Here is a 17,630-nt window from a genome sequence, read left to right as displayed (position 1 = left end):
ACGATATTCTAAAACATAACATCTTAAACATATGGGAGCAATGATGTATAGCAGTGTTCTTAAATTTAATTTTGTTTCTTCAGTTTTGTAATATTTTATTCCTTTCTAACCTGTCTCATATCGTAGATTTATCCATTCTTCACAGAATTACAATGCTCTTAGCTATGATGACAATATCTTGGGTGGTTTCTATGATCTGTATGGGATTTTGACTGAGTACGTCAACCTCAGAGAGAATGCCTTCTCTTGTTGTTCTGCAAGGAACACCTGGGAAGCAGTTTTAGTCAACAGAGCTGCTGATGCGAACTTGTTGAAACTTGAACAGATGGCCCTAGAAATGGCTGTAAAGTCAAGTTCAGATCCTCTGGTTTTTGTAAACAGCAATCTGGTGCTCAAACTTTCTCTGTTAGTTGCTGACTACATGGGTGGACCTGTTGCGGATCCTGACAACAGGTTGAGAGTATGGCAAAGTCTTAGTTACAATTTGAAAGCTGCCATTGGTAGCATGGTTTTGCCACTTGGTTTTCTGACAATTGGATTAGCCCCTCATCGTGCATTAATTGTTGTTCAAGGTACTTGCTCTCTGTTTTATTCATATTGAAAACCAATTTTTTTTCCCTAATGAGGCATGATAATATGTATATAAATTAAAATAGGTCCTAATCAAGGCCCTAATTTTTGTATTTGTCTAATCACTTTATTATTTTTACCAACCTTCAGCCCATACATAAATAAAAAGCTTGAAGTAATATAAAATATGAGGAATCTTACTTTTCTGATGCAGCCGGATCACATATAGAATATGACGAATCTTACTTTTCTGCCAGTCCTTTGTCCAGAGACATTGATTCCTCTCATGTTGCTTCTTCCAGTAGTGGAGTTGGGAGTTCGTTTGAAGAACATTGAGACTTTGGAACATTAGACAAGAAGTTCAGGTTAATAAATTTTGCTTCTTCAGCAAGGGATTCTGAAGCGATAGAAGAACCAATTTCACGTGCAAATCTACTTTGAAGCTCGACTTTGCTTGATGAACCTAAGATTGCCTTTGTTGTATGAGCCACACTAATCACATCAATCTGCTTAAATGAAAGCGTATGGATTAAAGAGTTAATTAATGCACATGGAACTAAGACTAAGCAGAATTCAGATAATTGATTATCTGCCTTAAATAATCTCTAATGTTTAGTAATATATATAATGATGAAAATTTAAAACTCACATACATGGAGGGTAGAGACAATCCTAGGATGGAAAGCATGAGCGAGGAAGTAACAAGTAGGGCTTCCTATGTAGATGTACACATGAGGAATTAGGCAACTGATTTCAGTTTCGTTATACATAAATTTATCAAAGCAGCCCATTTCAAGAAAATCTGACCCAAAGACTAAAGTGAGCGGACTAGCCAGGGGTGCAAAGATTAGCTAACATGTTTAGGGACCGTACGACCAGGTCTTGCAAATTCAATGTTACAAAAATCTGACCCAAACCTCCAAACAAACCCATTCAAAATTAGATCGAATTCATCAAATATTCGATTGTTAGAGAAACAGAAAAAGGATGGGTATTGAAAAGTGTATGCAGGAGTCTCAAAAATATTTAGTATACCACCTTGATTTATGTATTCTTCTTTCTATTAACAAATACTCACATACTTACCAAAAACAAATAGAGAGAGAAATCTGCCAAGAGAACATTAAATTTGTGGGAAGAGAAGAGAATCACAATCTCTTGACAAAAACAAGTCATGGAAGCATCTGCATGCTCAAATGAAGCAGGAAAAATCATTAAATTTGTTAGTATACTAAAATAACCACTATGAGATTATGCTAGTCCAAGCGCCAACACATTTAGTTATTTCTTTCCTATGACATATGAGCACATTGATGTACTTTTTCTACCAAGGATTCTATCCAAATACATAGATGTCAAGCAACCTGTACTTTGTTCGAGATAGAGATTTACATAAACTTATACATGCAAATTAACACCTCACTTATACTAATTTAGAGTATTCAAACATAGGCTTGGATTGTTTTGAGGAAAAGGAAATGGTAAGAGGCAGGGAGTGAGAGGGAGAGGTTATCCACATGATCCAGATTCCTCACGACTACAAAGAGTTTGGGAAAAAGCTACAAGGACTAAATTGGCTATGAAAAACAAATCTACATACAAATTAAAAAACCTACATTTTCACCACATGTTATCGAATTCAACTAGAAAACAATAACACTTAGTTAGCAATAACACTTGCCAATGGTTCAACCAAAATATCAAACAAAGCCAAAAAAAGAAAAAAGAAAAGAAAAAAAAAGGTGAAAGAATCTATAGACTAGAAAGAAATAGAGAACCAGTATAACATCAAAAATTGCAAAGACTAAAAGGAAATTAAAGAAACTAACAGAGGCTTTTATAGTTTGGCAGTTAAGGGTTCATTTGGTACACTCGTATTAGACTTTGGATATGAGTAAATAGAACATGTCAGCTGTTTGGTGTCAACTTGTATAATTTAATGACCCGACTATTTTAAACAGATTGGGCTTTTAATACTCTCCTTACCCAACTAACTAATACAACTCACACACCCTGGTCTAGATAATACACGCTTAATTATGAGACTAGGGAAAAAGAAAAATAACCTTTCTACCTGAAAAATCATACGCTCTTTTCATATCTTCACTCTTCTCCAGATATCCATCTCTCACCTCTCTCTCTTATACTCTGTCCAATATGTTTGTTCTTGCTTCTTCTGTCTTCATCTTCTCTTTCTTTATATTTCTTCTGGTGTCTAATTATGTCTTATTACAATTTTTTTTATATTTAATCAATAAATTTTATTAATTTTTTCATGGAAATTAGGTTATGAGTTCTTCTTCTAATTTTTGGTGGGGTGAAGTGTTTCTCTAATAGGGTTTTGTTTGGGCGATGTGGTTGATAGTGACACTCAAACTGTATTGAATGAGGATATGTTGCGGTTCTATCTTTCTATTAACAGTCTGCCCTTCCGGATGCTCTATTACGAGAACTAGAGGATCCACATGGACCCCAATGCGAAATTAGATATTTAATTCTTTGTGGTTTTATAATGTGTTCATCTGAGAATAAAAGGAAGAATTAAAATAAGACTAGGCATTTGCCAGAAGTGACTCTTTTGATATATCCTAAATTTTAACTTTTACACAAAGCATGTACATTATTTTGCCCAATGCGAAGTGGAAAAGAAATTTTTTTGTAGTTTTTCCCTTCAAATTTTCTTGCAGTGATTCGGAAGAGATCAAAGTAGAGAACGTACAAGCAAAAGATCCGAATCCTCCAATCAAATCCAACCAAATTAAAAGATCATCAATATATATTAACTATATATATTATTGAGAAATTAGTCCTGCAAGGCATGGGTAATGGCTGGCTTACTTAATACTTTCCTTATTATTTCTATTCATTCCTATATTAACAAGGAGATTTCTTCCTATTCTTATTATTATTTATATTCTTTCTTTTTTTGGTCGAAAATTATTATTTCTATTCATTCCTATATTAACAGGGAGATTTCGTATTCCTTTTCTTATTATTATTTCTATTCATTCCTATATTAACAGGGAGACTTCGTATTCCTATATAAATTAACAGAGAGATACACACAAGACAACACAAGAAGAACAAGAACAGCACAGAAGCAAACAAAACCAAAACCCTAATCAAAACCATGTCGAAGCCAGAGGCAGAGACACACCCTGATCAGCTTGTCAACAACAACAACAACCCATGCCTTGATCTCTTTTACAACGTCGGGGAAGAAGACGTTCACGACCGGGCCCAGATGGAGGCCTCGTGTAATTATGTGAAGCAAGTGCTACCTCTGGCCTGGTCCCACAATCCCCTAACCGCCCTCAAGCTCGTCTGCAACCTACTGGATGGAAAGTTCAATCTCTCTGCCTTCTACACGGCTGCGTTTTGGCTCCACCACAACCACCCCAAGACACTATTGTGCAACCTGGCGTCTATTGTCCGGTCCTTCGAGGCTTTTTCCAACTCAATGAACATTGTGTACCACATCCTTCGAGAAGGCCAAGACATTTACAAGACTACTCGCCGTCGGGGCTACAACCGTTATCAATTGTTGCACAAGGCTGTTAAGCGGTACAAGCATGACCGCGATTATCAATTGTTGCACGACCAGGTTTCGGATATTTTGGCCGAGATGTTCAAGTCTGATATGGAGAAATTGAAATTCAAGGAGGCGGCGGAGGAGCAGAACAAAAACAACAAATTGAAGCAATTATCTGAATCTGATAATGACGACAGAATAACCATGGCCGCATGCGATATACATTCTGCCGTGTCAACATTCGCGGATTACAACCCCGACTACAGCATCACTTTGCTGCTTGAAAACATTGCCAGGAAGTTTTTCCCGCCAGAAGAATATCACAAATTAGAATTAGGTGGAGGTCATGGTAAAGGAAAACGGGCCAAGGCCAAAGATGCCGACAGAGTCATGGTCAAGCGGCTCAAGGATGAGGTTTTGCCCTCCTTGAAGAAGGCCTACTTTGCCCAGGATTATCCGCCAGACGAGGCCAGTGCTGTTGAGACCTATTTGGAGAAGGTGAAAGCCAGCTGCTGCTGCAGTGGCAGTGCTGGCAAGATTTCGTCCTCCTCGTCCTTGTTGGCGGATGCTCTGCTTCCGCATGAGATCACAGGCTACGTGCACCATTGGAATTTAGGCCGCGCTGCTGAGCTCCAGTGGAAGTCAATGGTGGAGGACGTCTACTCAAAGCAGGGCAAGTTTAAAAACTGGTTGGCTGTATGTGATGTCCACCCCAAATTCATGGACGACGAGGTCTCCTTGGAGGTCTCCATTGCTTTGGGACTCTTGCTGTCTGAACTGAGTGAAGAGCCATGGAAAGGAAAGGTGATCCAATTCAGTCGTGAGCCTCAGCTACATTCCATACAAGGCGGCGACGATCTTAGGTACAAGTACGAGTTTGTGAGGAGGATGACCTGCGGTGTCGACCTTGATTTTGAGAAGCTGTTTGATTTGATTCTCCAAGTGGCTGTGAATGAGAACTTGAAGCCGGATCAGATGATCAAGAAGGTGTTAGTGTTGAGTCACGCGGACTTTGATCGTGCCAGTGCGGCCGAAACTTCTTGGAAGATTGATTACCAGGCAATACAGAGCAAGTATAAGGAGAAAGGGTACGGGGATGTTGTGCCACACATGGTGTTTTGGACTTTGTCAAAGTACAACCCGGAGAAGCCGGTGGCGCCTCGTACACAACCGGGGGTGTCCATTCTCAATGGCTTCTCTAACAATCTGCTCAAGCACTTTCTCAACAATGAAGGCGAAATTGGTCCCGACTATCTCATGGAATTAGCTATCTCTGATGAACGTTATCAAGCTCTCACTGTAGTGGACTGACATACACCTATAAATATGTAGCTTCTCTTTAGACCTTATTTTGTTTTTAGCTAGTCAACTGGTTTCAAGCAAAATGAGACTAGATTGATTGTAATTGGCTTATTAATTATATTTTCTTTGTACCAACCGATCGACAAGGTTGAAAGATATATTGTTATCATTAATTTTGTAATGTTAAAACATCTTAAAATTGCTATCACTAATTTTGTTACACAAGTCACACACGGATGCAATGCATGTCGCACGAAATCTGAAATATAAAATATAACAATTAAAATGTAATTACCCCGCACTTGAAAGCGCTTGAATCCAACTTACATTTTTTTTTTTCAATACTCATCTTTATTTATTGAAATTATTTTCACATTGGTTTAAAGTTCTTATTTTTCATCAACCGACTCATTAGTAAGGATATTTTCATCTTTTGACCAAAAAAAGAGAGGATATTTTCATCTACTGGTTCGAGGGCATATGTATGAGCACTGCTATCTTTACTATGGTTCGTGGAGTTGCCTGATGCTGCAGCCTGCAGGGGTTGCCATTGTTGGGTAATGTAACTGCTGTTGTAAGTCTCACTTCTTTCTCTTATATTAGTGTTTAAGTCACCGCCTTACTTGTTTTGCTTGTTTTAATTCACCGGTGAAAACTGTTGGTGTAATTGGCTCATACATATCAAGTTTAAACAAACTTGTGTTTCAATAGATGCTTTCTTCGTGCCTCTCTCTCTCTCCTCTTATTATGGCGGCATTGTGCCGAGAATGCCTCCGAGAAAAAGAAGGCCAGCCAGGGGTTTCGAGCTCCACTTTCGTTGCTACAAAGTAGCTCTGCCGAGAATGTCACAGTCATTGTCGCATTCGTAAAAGCTTTGTCTAGCACTTATTATCCCTCTCTACTCTATATTTCTTCAGGTCCACTTGTGATTCTTCCCCCGAGAAAAAGAAGGCCAAGGTTTGGGATCATCTGAAGAAGTTTGAAACCGGTAAGTATCTTCACATTAATACATGCCTTCATTGAGACACAGGTCAAGGAAAAGATTTTTAAAAAATTGAAAAAATTTCTTGATTCGTTTCTGATTATACGTGCAACCCAATATATCAATCAGTATGGTGATATAGCTTTTGATGGTATGAAACCAATTATAGTCGAGGATTAATATGGATTAGGTAATTAATATATGGCGTGCGGTGAAAATTGGATGTGGATTTCTCTCAAGCCGCCAACCATGTGATGCACGCATGTACTGCTAATCAATGACTTAATCTTAAAGGAAGTAATTACATATTTTCAAGTGGGATGATCAAGAACCGTATTTCTTCTATTGATTATAGATTAATTTGTCGATTGATAGTTAATATTTCAATGAATTTTGAAAAATAAAACCACTATTATCTTTGATTATAACATGCGGATTGGTAATATTGTGCATATACCCAAATTATTTTCTAATATATATCTACTTTAAAACGAATAGTTCACCGTTAAATGATCCATAAACTCTAGTGTAATATATCTCAAAATGCATGACATAACTTATTTTCATTCCAAATGTCATAATTTAATGTTAGAACTTTTTTTATTTTATTGTACGAAAATTCTATAATTAAGCATAAAAGTACATGGATTCTCTCTCGCTAGTGAGGAGAGACTAGCGTTAGGGTTTGGGTGTAGCTTTTGCCTTTTGGCAACTGCCGTCGTCACGCTTCCTTCTCCTTAGCGCTCCATCGTCCTCATCCTATCACCCTCACCTTCGATTATCGATGCCTGTCGTGGTCTCGTTCAGCCCATACCGACATTGTGCCCTCATGGAAGGTTAAAAGTTAGGGTGCCTAGGGTTTGGCGACACGAGCTTTTCTGGCTCCATCTTCCCTTTGCTCTTCACGTTCACTTCTGCTTCCGATTGTCTTTGGCGTCTGGTCCCTTCTCGACGTTGGCTATTGGTATTATCGATTTGATTTGGCTGTTGGTCTGTGTGGTGGTGTTGCTCTCTGCGCGAGCCAATCTATGCAGAAATGGCTTTTGTTTCGATCAGGTCTTTGTCTTCTCCTCTCCTTCGTCGTCAACTCAGGTTCGGCTGCTCTGCTCTTGTTGGTAGCCGGGGGAGTGACGGTTGGGGTTACGAGTTTCCCTACACTAGCTCTGCTATTATCTCTTGGATAGTATGACTTTTGTGCGTTATAGGATCTTTAGTGTTGGTTCTTATTTTAGGCAGCTAGGGCTATTGGTTGCAATCTCTATTCCTCTCTTGTCGAGTTCCTTTCTGTTAGGGCTTTGGGATCCCGGTGGTGATCGAGACTTTACTGTCTTTGAGCAATTTTTCTGCATATATGAGTTTGCTGCTAAGGTGACACCTTTGTAGGACCCTCTCTGCCTTATATTTCACTAATCCAAACTGTCTCTTTTGTAGATATTCATTCAAAAATCATCTCTACACAAAAATCACTTGAATCCGATATCATTTGGTCATTCATTAAATTATTAAAATTTAAGTATTTTCTTGAAGCACCGTGTTCATTGATTGTGTTGGTCTCAAATAGATGCCTTGATGATTTTTAGTTTATTTGTTTTTTTTAAGGATGATCTTTAAATGAATACTTGAAAAATATATAGTTTGGATGGTTGAAAAAAAATTAGTACAGTACCCTAAAGACTAATGTCCCTCAAATAAAATAATTTAAAGAATCCCTCAATAAAAAAAGATTTTATATATATTCTTTTTTGTCAATGTTAAAGATCTAAGATAAGACACAATGTGAACATAATCCTCACGCAATACATTATACATATCTAAAAATATTGTGTCAATCCACTAAATAAGTGACTTAGTTGCTCAGCCTATTTGATTGACTAATACAAGCAGCATCGCCCTCAAAACAATCCAAATTCCTTCTAGATTCACTAATCACAAGATTCTCAAAGAGTTAACAATTAATTAATATTGACTATGTACACAAGCCTCAAGCCACAAGCAACAAAGAGGACAAAAATATGCACAAGAAGACGATGCAAGAATGTCTAGGGTTACATCATATCCAAGGGACGCTCGGCCGGGTTCACTGGACAATGCCGGGACCCCGCAGAAATAACAGAGACAACAATCATGCTGACAGATAGCTAGAGAAACAAAGAGAAACTAGAATAGGGTTTTTTCTTTTAATTAAAAATAAAAATAACAAAAGGCTGGGGCTTAAGATCCTGTCCACCGACCCACTAGATTGGTCAATTAATTAATTTGGTAGAGTTATATGAAGAAGGGAATTTTTGCGACTTTGTTTGCTTGCTATGTGCTGCGCCGCAGTCAGCGCTGGAAGTGTCGCGCATGCGGATAAGAGACTGACCGCAAGTGTGATCTTGTAGCAGACTTGTGTATATATAGAAACATGCCGTTGATTTCTTAGTTGAAGAGAAAGTGGACATAATCTTAGACTATTGGTCGTTCTAGTCACATACCATACCACACGTAAGCTTCTTTTTCTCACTCTTGTTTTGGTTTCAAATGCATAAGAATGGATGCGGAACATGCTAGTTCACTAATACCTCTGGAAGTCATAAAGTTGTATACAATCATGTGTACAGTATTTCTCTTTTTTCGTTAAACGCTATAAATTATATATAATAATGTGTATTTCTCTTTCTTCATCTCTCAGTTCTTAATTTAGCATATTACAAAATCTTGAGATAAAATGTATTCATTGATATAAATACCACAAATTGTACACAATCATTCTTTTTTCTTTTTTTTTTTCAAACAAAATCATCCATATTTATCTCTCTCGTGCGTGAGTGAGACACATTATATAATTACTTTACTTTTTGAGAGTATTACTCTCAACCTCTAAGTTTAGAACCACAAGGAAATTCCCAGATGATGAGCAAGAGAGTGACATCATGAAACTTTTGTAATAAATAATATGGTCCCAAGACCAAGTTGGGGATTTTGCTCCAACACCTGCATGATTAACCTACTCATGGCCTAATAGGCTTTGGGATCGACAGACTCATGGTGGGGTCCTTCTTTTGGCCCCAAAGAACCTGATTGACTGCACCCATAACGAGGTTTTGGCTTGTTTGACCATCATGATGAATAGGACCACCACACCATCGATCACAACCTGATCATAATCAAAGGCTAGGAATGCTTTGGACACAATTTGGCATTTGATACATATCATATGATATCCACGGACCACGGGCCATGCCCTTGGAATTTTGAAATTTGAACTCAAATTTTGTAACCCCAGATCGTGGTTTTGTATTGGCTGATGAACAACAACAAGCACATTGACATTCTTCCATTTGAAAAAAGAAAAAAAGAAGAGGCAAAGATGTAAAGAATTTAAGAATAAACTTTGTGGCATTATGTACTGTCCTTTCCATAGCTTTTATTTGAGTGAGAGAAGAGAAGAAATGAAAAAAGGATCGAGGACAAAGCAAGATGTTACATAAAGAGATGAGATTATGCCATTATGGGACAGGTGTTCAGAAGCTTCAAACTCAAGATTTGCATCGACCCATTTTTAGTTGTAAGTTAGTGAATTAAGGGACACACTTTTAAAGTGATCTGTCTGATCCTTGATTTATCGAATATACAAAACATGCCCCCGTAGTGCATGGCATGTGCAATGCAGAAGGAAAAGTAGTATATATCCAAATTAATACTGAATTATTGGTCTTTTTATTCTTAAAATGCCCTAGCTACAATGTGTTCCATGAAGGAAGAACAAATTTTTTTGAAACGGATAATGTAAATAAAGTTGACAAGTGTGTAGGAGCTAAGATTTGTTTCTTATATGCATGCACTTTTGCACTTCAATTTTGTCTTGAAAAGAATGGCCCCAAGTTTTTCCTTGTAGATGAAGGGTTTTTAACCTTTCCCTCTCTCTCACTATCTAGATCTTTAACTAGCTATCCTAACAACTCTTAATATTAGCTAGGCAGGTCATCCAAGCAATGTGAGACACAAATGCTCTCAAGTACAAATACACATGTGAAAAGACTCTATCGGGAAGAAGAATATATGTTGTTCTCTCACAATTACTCGATTACAAAAACAAGCAGTCATAAGTTAAATGATGCATAAAGTCGTTCCTCACACTCTCCTCACATAAAATTTGGCTCATGTTTTATACGATGGTTGTGATTAAGCACTCTAAGGTTTGCAAAGTCGATAAATGGATGAATAGTGCTCATCAAAGTTGAAGCAAGTTAGATTATTATGAGAGATCAAACATATTAATTTTGATAAATTTCATAGATTATTGGAAAACACATATAGGAAAAAGCCAGTGGTACGTGGTCCTTCATGCATATGGTTCAACACCTAACAAATGATTGCTCACTTTCAAAACCCCCGCATGCAAGCTCGTCACAAAGTAATTATGAAAGTTTCTTTAATTGGTTCAACACCAACAAATAATTAAAAAGAAACAAAGCAAAATGATAAAATGGAAGCTGATCATTGAAATCTGATGCATAGCAGAGAGAAGAACACTAAAAATCAGATGGATTCACCGTCGTCCTTTCCTTTGTATAGATATAAGAATATAGAACAGTTGGTTTTCTGTACGGTGAAATTAACGTGGGCACAAACCCCACTTTATTCACCATCTGACAAAGTGAACTTTGGGCCCCCATGATTTTCAGTGTGTCCATCACGCCATCAACCTCAAGCTACCAAGATCCAGCATCCTCCATTACTTAGTTATGGCATGCATGATGCATGCTTGTTTACTTATATTTTACACTGATGATGAGAGCATAATTCGAATGTTCCTTGTTCTAAATTCTAAGCCATAACCCCTCCAAGCTTTAAATTTCATTTGAGTTGGGTTATGAAAGCTAATGTTGCATACGGGTTAGGTTGTAATTTTAAGCTTGGTATGAATTGATGGCTTAAAATTTTAGGATTGGTAGTTATTAAAATGTGGCAAAAGATCCACTAGTGTAGTGGTTTGGAATATTTACTCCTTCAGGCAAGGTCTTGGGTTCAAGTCCTAGCATCCGTGTTGTGTGTGTGAGTTTAATATGCTATCGCCCCTTCCAATAGGAAAAGATCTCAAAAAAAAGAAAAAAAAAAAGAAAAAAAAAAGTGGCATTAGAGCTTCATTTATGATGGGTTCTGGGCTCGATTCTCATTTCTTATTTTTTCTTCTTTGCAAAGTGTACAATGAAGTTATACAAAATGAAGATAAACGTGATAAAAAGTGCAGCTCTCATTAATTGTTAATTTATAAATCATGCATTCAGACGATAATTTAGCTCATCAAACATTTCAATCAATATATAGTTTGAGAACAATATTTTATATCAAATCAAGCGTGTTTTGAAATCAGCTTTCTCTCTATATGAAGTTGAATTATGAACTCGACTGTAAGTCTATAAAAACAGTGGGACATACATATTGCCTATATACTAACGGGTGCCACGTGACTAGAGGGTTTGGGGGGAGAATATATCCTTTGCTTGTAGGAGGAGGGAGAAGGGCCCCCACACATCAGGGCCCGCAAGTGGAGTGCTCTTTCGGTATGCTTCTTTATCGAGGACCCAAATATTCTGTCTCAACTCAAACCCTCTCTCAGTCTCTCTCTCAGCTTCTGTCATGTCCACATAATAAACTGACGCTCGTTCAAGTGTGACGACCACGCCGTGATCTCTGACGTGTGTACTACCAACATCAACGGCCCAGGTTGTGTTGCCCAAACTCCCTTGATGGCATCGTGGCCGTTGGTTAGAGGAGGAGGGGTTTTAGTCAAGCTGAGGTAAGGGGTGGGGCCAGTGTTGGGCCTCGTGCAGACATTGTGGGGGCCCACTCATATTGCCCACCGACGGTGCCGTAAGCCAAATCCTGCGCAGAGAGAGAGAGAGAGAGAGAGAGAGAGAGAGAGAGTGTAGTTTAGCAGGCAGCTGCCACTCAGCCCTTTTGTTGCCTTCTTATAGTTCCACTCTTCCACACCAACCCAACAAGAAGCCACACAATAAAAACCCTCCTCCTCTTCATCTCCTCACTAATTCTCTCAGTGCCTTTTCTAGTTCTATAAAGAAACTGGTTTTCTTACTCTAGTGAGACTGAGAGAGCTTAGGAATGAAGTGTGTGTGAAGGAAGAGCTTTGGTTAAAAATATTGCTCCTTTTTCGTCTGCTTCATTGATCTGGGTTTTAGTGACGAGCCATAGGTGAATTTGTTTGATGGGCCATAACTCTCTGCAAGTTTGCATGGATTCATCTGACTGGTTACAGGTACGTTCTGCTTGTGGTTTAATTTATACTGCATTTATTCTAGGTGTTCGTACCCTAAATGCAACAAGAAGATATAATTGAGCATAATTAATATACATTTTTCCTAGGGTTATCTTAGATAATGCTCTAGTTAATGCCATAGAAAATGCCATTGTTGATGGATGAGAGAGAACCACATTCATAAACAAAACTTGCCCATGAGAAATTTGATCAAATTCATTTTGATGATAATAATAGAGCACTTCAAAAAGTTCCCATTTTTTATTTTCTCAATTTTGTTGAAAAACTAGACTAATTTCACTGAATATATATGTGGAAGATAATGCAACAAATCCCGGGATTTTTGTGGCACCAAAATGTATAAATTGGGGACAATCCAAAATGCCTTTACATTTGATTGATTGAGATGTGGTGAAAGGACAAAGAATGTGTCGTCCTGTAAAATTATATTATAGTTCTGACAAAATATCTCCTAATTCCTTTCCCTGTCAGGGAACGATGCACGAGGACTCTCCCATGGACTCTTCCTCACCATTATCTGGGGACATGTTAACCTGCTCACGGCCCTTGATAGAGAGAAGGCTGAGGCCCCAGCATGACCAAGCCCTCAAGTGCCCTAGATGTGACTCTACCCACACCAAGTTCTGCTACTACAACAACTACAGCCTCTCTCAGCCTAGGTACTTTTGCAAGACCTGCAGAAGGTACTGGACCAAAGGAGGCACCCTCAGGAACATTCCTGTGGGTGGTGGCTGCAGAAAGAACAAGAAAGTTGCTTCCAAGAAACCCAATGAGCCTCATAATCCATTGATGAACCAGAATGCTGGCTCATCATCCTCATCAGTTTCTCACAACCCAACTGATCTCCACCTTTCATTTCCTGATCAGATGCAATTTTCACACCTCAATGGCTTGATGCTTGGGAGTAATAATAACCCTAGTTTCATGGACAGCAGGTACAATGGTATGCTTGAGAGTAATAACAACAACAACCCAAGGCCTATTGATTTCATGGAGAGCAAATTGGAAGCCATAGTTGGGAATGCTAGGAATTATGACTTTATGGGGAATGGTGCTGATTTGGGAATGATGGGTGGGCTTGCAAATAATATGGGTGGTGAGTCAAGTTTTCATCATGGCCTTTGCTCTCCATTTGGGATGTCATCATTTGATGGGCAGAACGGTAATTTCATGGACACTTGCCAGAGGTTGATGTTACCATATGATCACCAAGCAAGTCATGATCAGGATCATCACCAAAATGGAATGGATGTGAAGCCAAACACTAAGCTCTTGTCCCTTGAGTGGCAAGACCAAGGCTGCTCTGACCATGGAAAGGAGTCATTTGGGTACCTCAATGGTCTAGGATCATGGACCAATGTCATGAACAATTATGGCCCCTCCACCACAAACCCATTAGTCTAAAATCTAATTAGGTGTGATTAGTGACTTTAATTAATTAATTAATCATCATCTGCATCTTAGAGTAGGGATTCAAACTACTACCAGTACCACTACTATAGTTCTCTAAGTATATGCATGTATGCCTTTTGAGACCAAAAGGGTTTTAATTTCTTTGTGTTTTTTTATTTAAATTTTTTGGGTATGTATGAAGGTGGTCTTGCTTTCATCTTTATTGACCTAACAAGGACAACGAGAGAGTGTGTGTGTGTGAATGGGAAGACGGAGAGTCCAAAAATGAGTACTGCCTTTCTTTTTGGTCTTTCTTCTAAGGTTGTTGTACTCTCGTTGGCTGCAAGTGCAAGACAAATTCAAAGGTGCAGGATATTGTTGTAAAACCGAGGAAGATATACTAGCAGTGTTTTTTTAGTCCAAAAGACTAATGTGTTATTTAGTACTTGCTTAAGTCTTATATCTTTATGTGCCGTTTGTCTGCATGATCGAGGGAGAGTGTGATTAAGTTATTATCACAAGTTTTCTTTTTGAGGTCAAAAGTTATTATCATAAGTTGATAAAGTGTTTTAAACTCTGTCTGCGTGGTTGGGAATGCTTGAGACATAAAAGGAGAGCAAAGCAGAGTTTTCAGTGAAAGCAAAACTAATATAAAATTTTATTTTCATGCCATGTGCTCCTCCATTGTAACCCCCTGAGGCCCTGCCCTGGTTGTTGGTACGAGAAAATTGAAATGGAAGGACAAGATCAAAAAGTCTCCCCTTCCCTTCCCTCTTCTCCGAGATGGGAAAAGGTACGAATTTCAAATGAAAGGAAAGAACTTTAAACTAATTTATTTGGATAAGCTTTTTTTGACTGAACAAACGTAGGTTGTTTTCTATCCCATAAATTATACTCAAATCGGATAAGTGAACAAACACAAAAGACCTTCCCGTTATGGCACACTTGTAAGTTTTATTATGTGAAACCCTCACAATGCTATAATTTTACTAAAGCAAAGGCCATATATATACAACGTCCGATGCTAATACGTTATATATTTTCGTGAGAGTTACTAATATAATAAAATTTGGACCATTTCATCATATGGGATTTGGGTAGCTAACTTCGTTTGATTGATGGGGATGGAATTTTGAACTCAAAACCTCTTTAACATTAGAAAGAGAAACACCACTCAACTAAAGTGCTAATTGATGTACTCCTTCCGTACTTAGCATCAACAAAATTTTAAAAAATAATATAAAAAGATATATGAAAGGAGGCGAATAAGAGGGTCCTTAACAGCCCGTCTGATCCAATGCATAATTATAATTAGATGGTTAAATTGAACCCCTCAAGATAAACCCTCATTATAGAAGCTTTTGATAATATGACATGTTGCACACTGATTAGGATGATTAAGCCTTCAAAAGTTAGGGCTGCTCAATTGGGTTGAGACCCAACATTGGTCGAAGGGGTAAACCATTGTGTCTATTAGCCCAGAAACTTTGGGCGAAATGGACAATTCTATTTTCTGTTAAAGATCATTTTCATTTGGGCAAAATTGTAACCCGACCCGAACAATTTCCATAATCATCTCCTTACGCTTTTGCTCACTTTGTCTTATTTCGCTCTCTTGCAGTTGGCGGTGGTTTTTGCTCGCATTTATAAAGCTACGGTGAGTTTGTTCCTTATGGGTTTTTGTTAAATCTTTTACATGCTTTGGAGTTTCCCTGTTTTATATTATTTAATATTGAGATGCTTCGGAGTTTCTTCAACGGGTTTTGAGTTTTATGAGAAACCCAGAACCACCGTAAGAGTTTGTAGTCAAAAGGGGTCAGTTCAGTGTCAGAAGCGCTTACAATGAGATTTCTCAGCTAATGGGATAGTTTAATATTGGGTTAGTTTGGAAAATTTGATAGTTGAGTTTTCTTTTCTGGGGAATTTATTTGTTTTCTTTGAGTCATTGTTATTGCATCCTGTTTCTCACACCACATGTTTGTGGAAATGCCCATTTGAATTCTCTATAAAATTTACTTTTTTCTTATTGTTTTTCTGTTACATCTGTAAGTTTACATATAGAATTACTCTAAAGTTATAGACTTGACCAGTCTGCAGATGTTGCATTCATAAAATTTATGATGAAACATTAGTTATGTTGTCAGTGGCTACAAAAAAAGAGAGGCAATGTTCTTCCCTTTGCTAATTGAAGTTTCTTCTTTTTTTTTTTCTTTTTTTTACCCCAGGCAAGAGAGTTCTCAAAAGTTTAAACAGGAAGCTCTCTTTTATTCTGCTATCTTAAGTTGTATGAGGCACTTTTTCCACTGACCGAAAAGAACCATGAGGCTTGTTGCACTTGCCAGATCTTTTCGTGCCCGGCCCACTCTCCCTGAAACAACTGGTCCTTTGCAGTTTCGTTGCTTCCAACCTGATTTTGCTCCAAGGGATCCCGATGCCAAGCCAAAAAAATACAAATATCCGGCATTCTATGATCCATATGGCCCTAGACCTCCACCCTCAGATAAAATCATTCAGCTCGCCGAGCGAATTGCAGCACTGGCCCCTGAAGAACGCTGCCAACTTGGTCCTACTCTTGGTGAGAGGCTAAGGCTTCCCAAGTTGCAGCCCATATCAACAGAAGGCTTGGACTTGGGTTCACAGGGAGGGCCAGCTGGTGCGTCAAAGGCTGAAGAGAAGAAGGTGGAAAAAACAGCGTTTGATGTGAAATTGGAGAAGTTTGATACAGCTGCAAAGATCAAGGTAATCAAGGAAGTCAGGACCTTTACCAGTCTGGGATTAAAGGAGGCTAAGGATCTCGTTGAAAAGGTACCCTGTGTCCTTAAACAAGGGGTTACCAAAGAGGAAGCAAATGACATAATTGAGAAAATAAAGGCTGCTGGAGGAGTTGCTGTTATGGAGTAGTAGCATTCTGGAGTTGTTTCACATTGTTCGTTGTGTTGTGTTGCTGAATTGATTTGCATTGTTGTTTTCTGTTCAAACAGGTTTTCATGATCTTGGAAGTTCTTTGCAATTTCCAAAATATGGATTTTGTATTTTGGATGGATAACCATTAGCACTAGAATTTAGCAATTTTCAGAATAGATATGAAGAAATAATTGTGTTTGATCTGTTCTGCAAGACTTGTTTTGAACTAAAAATTTCTAGTTGAGGCGTCAAGTTTTGTATTGTCGCTTAAAAATCAATTTCACTGGCGACTTTAAAGGCATTGGAAATAAGCTCAAACACCGATAGACTTGCATGACCTGTATATGGATTGGAACATCCCAATTCAGTGCAGGATGTTTGATTGCTGATCCTCTCTTGTTAATAGAGTCGAAAGTCTTATAAAAATGAGTCGCCAAACTATCAATAAGAGGCATTGAGAATGACTGGCCATGCGGCAACAGTGACTGCCATGGAGACTTTTCTTACATAGCAATTGGTCATTGAAAGGCTGCTTTCATGTCCGGTGAGGAAAGGCATTCTACCTGAAAACGCATCATTCTTTCCTTTATTTTTTTTTGTTTTTGGTCATTCCTTTTATTGTTCTGTAGCTTAAAGATCAACCAGGGCCTTTTTTTGTTGGTTTTTTT

At 38.2% G+C, this 17,630-nt stretch overlaps 3 protein-coding genes across 4 annotated transcripts; all 3 read left to right on the top strand.

The window, feature by feature from the left end:
* On the top strand, positions 3,701–5,413 carry LOC18777050. The gene has a single exon (XM_007208985.1). It carries the CDS (start codon positions 3,701–3,703, stop codon positions 5,411–5,413), a length of 1,713 nt encoding a protein of 570 aa, XP_007209047.1.
* Positions 12,297–14,483, top strand: LOC18776482 (dof zinc finger protein DOF5.6). The gene is made up of 2 exons (XM_007210165.2): positions 12,297–12,645; positions 13,138–14,483. The coding sequence occupies exons 1-2, from the start codon at positions 12,595–12,597 to the stop codon at positions 14,068–14,070; spliced, it is 984 nt and encodes a 327-aa protein (XP_007210227.1). The 5' UTR covers positions 12,297–12,594; the 3' UTR covers positions 14,071–14,483.
* On the top strand, positions 15,586–17,214 carry LOC18777200 (50S ribosomal protein L7/L12). Of its 2 annotated transcripts, none has more exons than XM_007209573.2 (2): positions 15,586–15,715; positions 16,284–17,214. In XM_007209573.2, exon 2 carries the CDS (start codon positions 16,378–16,380, stop codon positions 16,957–16,959), a length of 582 nt encoding a protein of 193 aa, XP_007209635.1. In that variant the 5' UTR covers positions 15,586–15,715; positions 16,284–16,377; the 3' UTR covers positions 16,960–17,214. The 2 variants fall into 2 exon arrangements, with proteins under 2 accessions (XP_007209635.1, XP_007209634.1); XM_007209572.2 differs by lacking the exon at positions 15,586–15,715 and adding an exon at positions 15,743–15,937.

This window comes from Prunus persica, chromosome G5, assembly GCF_000346465.2.
Source record: "Prunus persica cultivar Lovell chromosome G5, Prunus_persica_NCBIv2, whole genome shotgun sequence".
Classification (NCBI taxonomy): domain Eukaryota; kingdom Viridiplantae; phylum Streptophyta; class Magnoliopsida; order Rosales; family Rosaceae; genus Prunus; species Prunus persica.
The sequence above is the reverse complement of the archived record's forward strand: the minus strand, read 5'-3'. Positions and strand labels throughout refer to the sequence as shown.

Coding starts and splice junctions, on each gene's coding strand:
- LOC18777050 (XM_007208985.1), top strand. CDS start 3,701: ATGTCGAAGCCAGAGGCAGAGACACACCCTGATCAGCTTGTCAACAAC.
- LOC18776482 (XM_007210165.2), top strand. CDS start 12,595: ATGGGCCATAACTCTCTGCAAGTTTGCATGGATTCATCTGACTGGTTA. Junction 12,646..13,137: donor ATTCATCTGACTGGTTACAG/GTACGTTCTGCT, acceptor TTTCCCTGTCAG/GGAACGATGCACGAGGACTC.
- LOC18777200 (XM_007209573.2), top strand. CDS start 16,378: ATGAGGCTTGTTGCACTTGCCAGATCTTTTCGTGCCCGGCCCACTCTC.